At 39.2% G+C, this 11,700-nt stretch overlaps 1 protein-coding gene across 4 annotated transcripts in view; it reads left to right on the top strand.

Annotated features, from left to right (window-relative positions):
- Positions 1 to 581: 581 nt before the first annotated feature.
- LOC137044800 (cGMP-dependent protein kinase 2) overlaps positions 582 to 11,700 on the top strand; it is an 89,065-nt gene continuing 77,946 nt past the window's right edge. For all 4 annotated transcript variants that reach the window (XR_010898638.1, XM_067421084.1, XM_067421087.1 and 1 more), the window contains exons 1-9: positions 582 to 896; positions 1,780 to 2,309; positions 4,572 to 4,738; positions 4,849 to 4,962; positions 5,411 to 5,516; positions 5,813 to 5,876; positions 5,988 to 6,065; positions 9,119 to 9,213; positions 10,481 to 10,549. Coding sequence is in view for 3 of the 4 variants with exons in the window: in XM_067421084.1 (XP_067277185.1) it covers positions 1,822 to 2,309; positions 4,572 to 4,738; positions 4,849 to 4,962; positions 5,411 to 5,516; positions 5,813 to 5,876; positions 5,988 to 6,065; positions 9,119 to 9,213; positions 10,481 to 10,549 (1,181 nt within the window). In the remaining variant the exon portion in view is untranslated. The remainder of the gene's footprint in view (positions 897 to 1,779; positions 2,310 to 4,571; positions 4,739 to 4,848; positions 4,963 to 5,410; positions 5,517 to 5,812; positions 5,877 to 5,987; positions 6,066 to 9,118; positions 9,214 to 10,480; positions 10,550 to 11,700) is intronic.

Genomic DNA, 11,700 nt, shown 5'->3' with positions numbered 1-11,700 from the left:
TGTAAAAAAAAAAAAAAAAAAAAAAAAAAAAAAAAAATTTAAAAAGCAATACAAAAAAAGGTAAATCTAGCGACCAAATTTGAGAGTTTTTTTATTTTATTTTTATGTATTCATGAAACTAAAATTGCTTGAGAACATTAGGGATGGTTCACCCAAAAATTAAAATTACCTCATGATTTACTCACAAGCCGGTCAATATGACAAATATACGGAGTTAGCCTAAATTAAAAAATGTTCTGGCTAATCCAAGCATTATAACGGCAGTTGGCTGCCCAAAAATTGAAGCTCAAAAAAGTGCATCCATCGAGTAGCTAAACTACACGCATAGACAGTAAAAGAGACTACACGGCTCCAGTGGGGGTCCTTCGGAAGCGAATCGATGAGTTTGTGTAAGAAAAATATTAATTTTTATAAAGTAAAATAAATAGTTTCTGGCGGACCTCCTTCCGTATTCAGAATTCTAAACAGTCTTTGTCACGCCATACGCTTTTTCGTAAGATAAATAGAAGGCGGTCAAATATGGATGTTTCTCATATTGTTTTTATTCATATACAATATTTTTTTGTTATGTACGCCTAGGACGGCTTGAGCGTGAGTAAATCATTGGGTATTTTTCATTTAATTTTAGAGTGAACAATCCCTTTAATCTCTTTGACTGAAAGTTAAACGTACCCCGTATCCTGTGTAATGCTACACTGCCACCGCTAGATGTCAGTAGAATTGACTGTTCTGTATCAGCGCTCAGTCTCGTGAAGACTATGGTGAAGACAGTCCAGCTGCTGCTGCATCCTGACCCTGCGCGCGGCTCAGACCGATCGCTCTTATGTGGAGAAGCCGCGTTTGTGAATTATCCACAAATAAACAGCAGTGGAAACTATATAACACCCTGACAGGTGGTAAGTAAACCGCAATTTAACATTTCCCTCTCCGCCGGTTTAACTGTGTTTAATATCAAATTTGAAGAGAATTGATGCCATATATTATTCAATTGCTCGTTAAAGGGCTTACAAGTTCATAATCTTAAACGACAGTCTATTATTATTCCGTCATCTTAAATTAAATGTTAATATGCCAGGTGAAGTTTTGATGAATTACATTTTAAAGAGCACATTCAGCTCTTCATTCAGGTCAATCAGTAGCCTAATGTTGTTGATGGTCTTTTTTAATAAATGTCACATTATCGTCACATGTGTTTAAAATGTTATATTTATAGTTTATTATTTACAATTTTAATAACTGTATATTTTCCCTGGGCAATAACTGTAAAATTGCAGTGTAAATTGTTTTCCTTTTCATATTATTTATACAAAATTCAGCATAAAAAATGTATGTATATATATATACATATATATATTTAAATAACTTCTAAATCATTTTAATAAAATATTTTTTAAAGGAACTAATATGTTTATATTTATGTTTATTTAAAAAAAAAATTATTAAAGGGTTAGTTCACCCAGAAATGAAAATTGGAGTTATATTAAAATAGCCTGGCTCTTCCAAGCTTTATAATGGGAATGAATGTTACCTAAAAATGCCAAAAAGCACATCCGTCAATATAAAAGTAGTTTTTGTATGAATTGTTTTTGGCTTCAACTAGGGTATATCATTCACTCCTGTTCTAAAACTAAGGTGAATAAATCATGGGATACATTTCATTTTTTGGTAAACTAACCCTTCAAGTATTATTTATATGAGACTTAAGTACCGTACTGTGTATTGAATGGACACTTTCTTTGAAGATAATCATAAAATCTGTATTTTGTCTTCTGATTGCAGTAGCCAACCAGTACACAAATTTAAAAGCCCAAAGGCCTCTCTATGGTTCCTAGTCACTCTCTGATCATGGGGAACGGTTCGATCAAAGCTCCTCGACTAGAGGAGACCTGCCTGACCTCCAGTATAAAAGAGGCTTCTGTTTGGGAATCTGTGGAGCCCCTGAAGATGAGGATCGCCCATCTAGAGGAAGAGTTGGCACGGAGGGACCAGGAGTTCCGTGCACAGGAGAAGCGGTTACAGAGCCTTCAAAGGGAACTGGAGGCAAAAGTGTCCCAGATCGATAAGCTCCAGGATGCCATCGGGTATAACAGCCTTGGGCGCTCACCACCGGCACCACTGAGGCACAGCCGCAGACTTCTGAGCGTGATCAACCAGGGCTCCACGCGCTTCCACAGAGTGGCTGTGGAGGTGCATCGACGCCTTAAAGCAAAGGAGGGCGTTTCAGCCGAGCCTACATCGAGACACTTCTGCCATGAACACAGGGTCCATCACATCTCCACGGAGAGACCTCGCATCCACAAAGACTCCAGGTGAGTGAGCGCACTACTGGATTGTTTGTTTCATTATGGAGTCACTGGAATACTGACTCCCCTGGAAGGTGGAGACAAGAGTAAGGTTTAGCCAAGCCTTTGTAGTGTCTCCAACCCCAGAGCGGGCTTGAAAGCTTTGATTACCATAACACACTCCGAAGGGGATGGAGTGGCTAAAGAGAACACAAAGCGTGGGCCATTTGTATGCATGGACAGGAATCATTACTGTTTTAATTAAACACGCTCTTGATGGCAGTCTACAAATCTCCAGCACTAATTCATTCATAAGATCCTTTTTAGGTCATTCGAGAGACCTTCCTGTTTCAGATCTGATAATGAGAATGAGCCATGGTATAGTACTGTAGACCAAAAAGAGTCACAAACTGACATGTAAAATGTAGATTTGTCCCACAGTGAAGATTTTTCAATCCTCCAAAAGAAGCTTTGTTATGCTAATATAAGTAAGTTTAGCCAAGAATTAAACTTCCCAAAATTAAGTTTATTTACATATTTATACATTATACATATAATTACAAACTTGTATACTGTGTTTTTTTTCTGTTAAAAAAAAACACCATTAGGTATAATAATTGCCCAAATAAATCATGTGCTGCATTTCAAGTCATGTAATAGCTTTGTGTGAGGAACAGACCAAAACTGAATAAGAATGAATACAAATAGGAATGTTTCTTAATATTTAATAACTCATCATCTTCCCCTCCTCTGCCTCATCTCAAAAAAATTTCGAAATTTTGAAGTTTCAAAATTAAACATACGCTGCCATATAATATTTACACATTCTTGCACCAGATTTTTTTTATTTATTATTGATTTCAGTCTGTTCCTCACACAAAGTTTCAGAACACTTGAAATGTAAAGCAATTATTGTGTCGTTTTATACAATACAGATTCCAAAATGTTCAAAGTAGCTTCGCTGTGATAAACAGGAAAATAACAATCAATGATGCAAACGTAAATTATGAGACAAATCTAATTCTGCTTTAACGCAGCTCTAACAATACAATAGTGTCATTATTGATCTCAATTCAGTGTAACTCTTTAAAGTTCATCAGTTATGAAATGACTTCAATGCAGCTATAAGCAGCTCTACAGAAGACAAAAGTGTCTTTATTCAAAGTTGATTCAATTCAGTTAAGTAACAGTGTTGATGTTGCAATTTTGTAAATTATAATTTGAATTTTGTGTTGATTTTTTTGTTTTTGTTTTTTACTTTTTAGAGCTTGACAGCTGTGTTTACCCTAAACTTTAAATATTTGGAAAAGAGGAATGTGTATATTCATAATTTCTCCTTTTGTGTTACAGAGGGAAAAATAACTTGAGGAAAACAATGACACTAATGACACAGACATTTTACATTTTTGAGAGAACCATTTATTAAAGGGGTACTTCAGTGCTGGGAAGCTGAATCTGTATTTAAACTGGGTCATTAAAGTAGTAGACAGAGTAGAAGAGTAGTAGTAGCCACTCCCAAAGCCACCACTATTGAATCACTTTTACTTTCCCAGCACCGCATTCATCTTCATAAAATCAGTTCAGTTAGAGAACAGACACTACAATTAAAAACTGAACGTGTCTGTTCAATATAATATGATTTAGCCGCTGAGAAAATGTCACAGCACAAACGCAGCAAGAGTCAGATAGATTACACGCATCGTGATGAGTTGAGAGGTAAACGAGTCCACGCTCGCGGCAGTAGTTCTCAGCGCATGTTCAGTCTGGCACGTTTTCAGTTCATGCCTTTGGAAGATTAACTTTCATAGGAATTAACTTGAGAAGATAAAATACTCACTTTGCTCCGCCGGCCGCACCATTTCCATGAATGCCTGAGCCGAGCTGAGCTGTGAGTGCGACCCCATCCCCCATGTGCGAGTTGAAAACATGAGGAAATAGCTCCCACTGCTGGCTGTAGTCTTTAGCGTCTGGCCAAACATTTTACCGATGACGCAATTTCTTGCGACGATATTTGCGTCACCGGTGTAATTTTTCCAGAAATGAAATGCATAAATCTCTCGGGGGATATGAGAGGGGGGAGCACGATCATTCGAATATACTCCAAGGTTTCTACTGATAGAAAATCGATAGAAACCCTTTAAAAGATAGATGGATGGATGGATGGATGGATGGATGGATGGATGGATGGATGGATGGATGGATGGATGGATGGATGGATGGATGGATGGACGGACGGACGGACAGACAGTTTGGGGTTTTGCATTCTCCTTTTTGCTTCTTTTCCTGTAGCACTAAGAAACTGATCAATGAAGCCATCATGAACAACGACTTTCTGAAGAAGCTGGAGCCACAGCACACTCGAGAGCTGGTGGACTGCATGTACGAGAAAATCTACGCTACTGATCAGCTGGTTATTCAAGAAGGAGAGCCAGGGAACTACCTATATGTGCTTGCTGGTAATCTCCAGATGTTTTTGATAAGTGCTTTTCATACTTTATCTTTTTTAAATCAAAATATTTCACTTTTAACATTTTTCTTTTGTCTGATTTTATTCTCTTGTGTATAGAGGGTTTATTAGAGGTTATTCAAAATGGAAAGCTCCTGGGTCAGATGCGTCCTGGGACTGCCTTCGGAGAGTTGGCCATTCTCTATAACTGTAAAAGAACAGCTACGGTCAAAGGTGCGTGTGTGTTTGTGGTCCTGGTAAAATGTCCCCACTATGCTGGCAATGTCTGAAATCCTTGTCCTCATGGGGACAATTTTTGGTGCCCATGAGGAAAACATCTTATAATTCATACCAAGAGATGTAAAAATGCAGAATGTTTTCTTTGATATGTAGGTTTAGGCATATGGTTAGTGTAAGGAAATAGAATATAGTCTGTACAATATAAACATCTTGAATTGTGTCTATGGAAAGTCCCCATAAAACATGAAAACACAACAAACTTTTCCTTTTTACATAAAACAAGTTCGAATCATTACATTTGGAGGCAGTCTGCAGAAAAATTGGGTTATATCAAACATGACCTTTTTTCTATTATTGTTGAGCCAGTTTTATTGTAAACATTGGATTTGTGTCATAGTTATAGATTTGTGAAGTGGAACTGATAGTGATTGCATTTCAATAGCTGTGACTCAGTCCTATATCTGGGCTCTGGACCGGCAAACGTTCCAGACTATCATGATGAGATCCACTCAAGCCAGACATGAGGAATACTTCAGCTTCCTGCGCAGGTACATTCATGCCACCAACATCTGTGCATATTTATCAGTTGTCAACTTCGCACACACACTAACAAACACACACCTCTCTGCTTGGCTGCTTCAACACACATTCAGCGCTGTAGACCTAGTCACTAATGTGTATCAGTGCAACATAAGTTGATGTTGTAATGTAACTGTTTAAATAATGTTGGTTTCAAGAGTTGAATGTGTTAATGAGCAATTTCTGCAATTTCTTTGTACATCATTTGACAAATTTGATACATTCGATTACATGTTGTTTAAACTTATTGTTAATTTTTCTTCAGTGTGTCCTTGTTGAAAGATCTGCCAGAGGAGAAACTTGCCAAAATAATTGACTGTCTTGAAGTTGTAAGTTTACAGCATTCTATTGTGTCTATAGCATTGTCATTTGTTGGTAATGTATATTTATTTCTGAAATGAAATTTAACCAGATAATGTTCATGTTTCAATCTTTTTTAGGATTATTTTGACAAAGGAGAGTACATTATTCGTGAGGGCGAGGAAGGAAACACTTTCTTCATCATTGCTAAAGGAGAGGTATGCATTATTGCATTAAGTTTTAATTTACATTTTAATTGAATTCCTTAAATATTACAATCTTTGCAATCTGTCTGCTTTGCTAACATGAATATGCCTCTAAGAGTCAGCAGACACACAGCCCATAGAAGTCCCATTGAAGTAGTGCTTAAATGGAAGTTTATGGCAGATACCTGTGCCATTGATTGTGATGGAGCAAAGATAAATGTTAATTGGATAAGAGACTAGACTAGAGAACAGTATTGTGAGTCCCACCCAGACACCATGCTTCACTAGTAACCTGTATGAGTAGGTCTGCATGGGATAAAATGTTTTTTTATTGGACATGCTGTCGATCCATATATTTTAGAGAAGACTGGTTTCTCTAAAGGATCATAGGTGTCAGGTTTCTGTGTTGTTTCATTGTGTTCATGTGTCTTAGTTTCTTGTATTTCCTTTTATTTTAGCATTCTTTGTGACCTCCGTAGTTACTGATGATTGTCACCTGTGTCTTGTTTTAGTTTCTTTGTTTGTTCTTGTATATTTATAACCCTGGTTCTGTCTTTGTCAGTTCACTTCTAATGTTAAGTTTGGTTAGTTCTCTGTGTATTTGCCTTTGGATAATCTTTGTGTTTATTAAAGGTTTCTGTGATCAATAATCTGTGTCATGAATCTCCTGAATAGCACTGTGTATGCAACGAATGAACCGACTGAAAGCATTATAGAGAAGGACTGTTATCTACAGAATGGCTAGATGATGGAGGATTATATGGAGGGCTTCCTGGATCTATACAATGAGGGACGCTGGGACGATGAAACACTTAAACATCTCTTCTGGATGGGGATGGATGACATCCTTGGTCAGATGCTGCTGTTAGGGGAGGATCGTCAACGTCCCTTTGCTGAGCTCAGACCTTGTGACTGTGCAGATCCTCCCTCACTGTAGGAGTCATCACAGGACAACTGTAGCATCTACGACTCCACGGCACATGTTCCATCGATAGCAGCAATCTTACTGCCCGATACAGACAGGACTAGTCATCCCAGCCCGAAGTGTCCCAGATGCAAGAGACATCTTTCGCCACAGAACTGAGTTTGACGCCTGAGCCGACCACGTAGATATAGCCAGAGCCAACACACGCCACTGACCATGTGCGAGACCCGCTTCCCACTACAGAGCCAAAGCCAGCCAACGGGTCCATCCTGGAGCTAAAGCCAGAAGCCTCCTCTGTTCTGAGGCTGGAGCCCAACACCAAGTCCCTAGTGGGGTCAGCACTGTGGTGGCAGTTCTTTCCTGAGCCAGTAGTAGTGTGCGAGCTAATCCACCTTATCACGGAGCCATCTTCCACCCTTGTTCCCACTCCTTCTCTAATGCTGTTCTTTCTGGTCACCTGCCCACTCTGTTGTCCCCATCACCATTGCTGGCTCCGTTCAGTGCCCAGAACTCATCTGCTCCACTTGTTTTACGCAGCTACTCAGCTCCACCAACTCTCCGGCTCTGCCTCAGGTCTCCTCTACACCAGCCAAGCTCTACAAGACCGATCCCCTGGCTTCCCCTCAGGCCTACAGGCCCATGACTCCATTCTCGGCCTGTTAGCCCATCATCTCCACCGGGTTCCTCCTTCACTGTTGCCTCTGTCCCTTAAGCCAGCGTCCAGGTCTGCAAACAGGTCCGTCGACCCTTCGATTATGCTGGGGTCTCCATCTTACCAAGCTCCTCCTCTGTCAGTCGGCCCCCAGGCTCTGTCCATCAAACCCAGCACAGCTCTGCCTTGACTCCTCCCTCTATCAACTCCGCCATGGTGTTTCTCTCGACCGGCTCCTCCTGTTTCCCGTCCTTCGCCTGCACCTCGTCCTCCACCTATACCCTCTCCCTCCCTCCACCGTTGGACTAATATGAACAGCGGGAGAACACGTAGGAGGAGAGAGTTTTGTCAGGTTTCTGTGTAGTATCATTGGGTGCGTTTACATGCACGTTCTTAAGCCGATTATGCTTAATAAGCCAACAACGAACATGGTCATGTAAATGCGGTAACCCGTTTTCATTTATCGGAGTACGGTCATAAATGGCGTAAGCATTAACCGGTCGACACAAGTAGTTTTTTGCCTCTTACCGCGATTTCGCGCTGCATGTAAACGCATTAACCTGCTTTCTGTCGGCTTATTGAAGTGCGCATGTGTGATAGGTGACAAAAACGCAAACTTAGAGCAGATTTAAATACAACCAGACAGAGCGAGCGAGCGTTTTGCATGAAATAAAGACATATATCACAAACGCAGACTATTTTATGACCCAGAAAATTGTAAAGATGTGTTCTCATCTCATGCAGCAGAAGTAGAAGAGGTTCAGTCAAAACACTGCATCTGTAACTGCAAGAGGGATAATATGAGCCGTAAATCTCCCGCTGACACAGTGCACGCTTTATTTAACATCACAACTGACGTGACATTTGAAAATCTCAGAGTCATGACATTATTATTTTTGACATTACTATAAGGAATTAATCCAGTTTATTAATAAAGTCATATAAACGCGGTTTACTTGCATTGTCAGTTTACTAGTTTGTATGTATACGGGGAAAACTGATTATTTCAATAAGCTGATATTTGTTTATCGTGATATTTGTTTATTGAGTGATCAGCTTACTGGTGTGCATGTAAACAAATGCAATGTTTCTTTTCATGTGTCTTGGTTTCTTCTATATCCTTTTAGCATTCTTTATGACCTCATTTACTTCCTGTTTGTTCCTTTGGTTACTTATTATTGTCACCTGCTGTTATTGCTGCTTACTTGTGTATTTTTTCCGCAGGTTCTGTTCAATTCTTATGTTCTTAATCTAATGTTAAGGTTGGGGTTAGGGTATTTTCTTTGTGTATTCACCAGTGGATAATCTACATTTACTTTTTTTGTACATTTACTACATTTATTACAAGTATCGTTAATCTATAGTCTGCATCACATATCTCCTAAATATCATTGTGTATGTGACAGTAAGGAACCTTCAGATGCAGGACGATGAATTTTGTCAGTCAAACCAACAAGATGTACATTAGGTTTTTGTGTTCTTTTCCAGGTGTCTGTAACACAGACTACAGAGGGCTTTTCTGAACCACAGGAGATTAAGACTCTTGGAGTGGGTGATTACTTTGGGGAAAAGGCTCTCATAAGGTTTGGAGATGGTAGAATTTTGAAGTGTTTTTAACAATATTGAACACAATCAACAATGACCCCTTTGGGATTGTTTGTGGGTTTCCTGTAGGCCAGTAAAAAGATGAATTAGATATCGTTACAATGTCCACTCATTGTCCCGTAGAGCTGTTAGAAAGAGAGTTTCTGAAAGAGTGGATGTGGGAGGAGGAATGTCAGTCATCTGAAAAGATCTTTTTTCAATGTACCATTGTTTAACAGCATGTTTAGTTCTGAAAAATCCACAGAGAAACACACTTAGATACAGAAGAGCCAAAATTCAAAGTCAAACTCACTAATTGGCCATAATAATTTAGATTTGTTTAAAGGTGTCATGAACTGGCTTTTTAAAATATGTTATACTGCAAAAAAAAAACGTTGTAAAACGTATTTATCAAACAAACAATGATTTATCTCTTTATCCACCCGTGATTTTTTTTTTTTTTTACTACTTTGCCCACCTGATCGGTGGATATAAGCGTGAACCACACGTGCGCGCTTTTCAAACACCGGCCTGCCGACATGCTTTTTTTTTGGTAGCCTGTATGGAAAACATAGCCCTGGGAGGTTGGGCTTTGCGAGCCTGGGAGTCTGATCTCGAATTGCAATGAACCAACAAATAAGGGATTCTCCAGCCTGTGACAGCATGCTGGTATGCTCTGTTAGACATGTAACATACACATAATCAATACAATCTGTAACAACGCAATACTATCGCATATAAAAAACATGTTTTACTCACTAAAGTGTGTTGCACCATTCCTGTCGGATCCAATATATAAGGCACAGCATTGTTTTTTAATCTCAATATGTCTGCAAATCCAGTGTCGACCTGTGTCTTGTTTACAAAGGATTTTCTTGCTATGTTCGGCGTGTTTATTGCTAGATAACGCGATCAGTTTAACTCCATGAGTCGGTGGGCGGGGCTACAGAAGCCCTTCTAATACGTCATTGATTTGAGAGCCTCGTGTTCTGGGCCTGGTGTCTATAAAAGATTTTTTTTTTTACAAACAAAGAAGTTTTCAACTCTGAAACTTACAGGATATTCTTATATTACCATGACCTTTTTATATATTAAAGGCTCAAGGGTTAGGTGATTTATCAATTCATCACCCCTTTAAAGTTCAGATGAAGGGCTTTAAGTAGGGAGCAGGCAAATGAGGATGTTTTCATAATGTGCTCAGTCACTCTTTAATATATCTCCAAAGTGGCACAGCATCATTACATACTTCTTATCATTCCATTTCAGTGAGGACGTGCGCTCGGCTAATATCATTGCAAAGGAAAATGGCACACAGTGTTTGGTGGTGGATCGAGAGTAAGTGATGTTTCTTTCACACTGACAAGATGGGTTGTCACCATATTATAATTTGATTATCACACATATCATAAGTGGTAAATACCAATTTTAGATGCTGTGTTATTTAAACATTTTATATTAATATAATTACAGTGTCATTTAACTTTCACACACGTTTTAATTAGGCAGGCTATATCTTGTTTTTGTAAAAACAACAACAAAAAAGAGCAGCATAGCACAATAAAACAATAGAAGAGAGATACAAATTAAGTGAAGAATGCAAATAAAATGTAAACAAAAAAAGATTTGTCATTGTTTTAACTCTTTTGGATACATGCCACTAATAAATGGTTTGTGTGGTAAAGGTAGAAACACTCACCTAAAGGATTATTAGGAACACTACACTATATTGTGTTTTGACCCCCTTTTGCCTTCAGAACTGCCTTAATTCTACGTGGCATTGATTCAACAAGGTGCTGAAAGCATTCTTTAGACATGTTGGTCCATATTGATAGGATAGCATCTTGCAGTTGATGGAGATTTTTTGGATGCACATCCAGGGCATGAAGCTCCTGTTCCACCACATCCCACAGATGCTCTACTGGGTTTCGCTCTGATGACTGTGGGGGCCATTTTAGTACAGTGAACTCATTGTCATGTTCAAGAAACCAATTTGAAATGAATCGAGCTTTGTGACATGGTGCATTATCCTACCGGAAGTAGCCATCATAGGATGAGTACATGGCAGTCATAAAGGGATGGACATGGTCAGAAACAATGCTAAGGTAGGCCGTGGCATTTAAACGATGGCCAATTGGCACTAAGGGGCCTAAAGGTGGGCTCTTCTGCTGTTGTAGCCCATCTGCCTCAAGGTTGTGCGTGTTGTGGCTTCACAAATGCTTTGCTGCATACCTCAGTTGTAACGAGTGGTTATTTCAGTCAAAGTTGCTCTATCAGCTTAAATCAGTCGGCCCATTCTCCTCTGACCTCTAGCATCAACAAGGCATTTTCACCCACAGGACTGCTGCATACTGGATGTTTTTCACTTTTCACACCATTCTTTGTAAACCCTAGAAATGGTTGTGTGTGAAAATCCAAAGACCAGCCCGTCTGGCACCAACAACCATGCCACGCTCAAATTGCTTAAATCACCTTTCTTTCCCATTCTA

This window comes from Pseudorasbora parva, chromosome 17 (assembly GCF_024679245.1).
Source record: "Pseudorasbora parva isolate DD20220531a chromosome 17, ASM2467924v1, whole genome shotgun sequence".
Taxonomy (NCBI): domain Eukaryota; kingdom Metazoa; phylum Chordata; class Actinopteri; order Cypriniformes; family Gobionidae; genus Pseudorasbora; species Pseudorasbora parva.
This window is presented reverse-complemented; position numbering and strand designations above follow the sequence as displayed.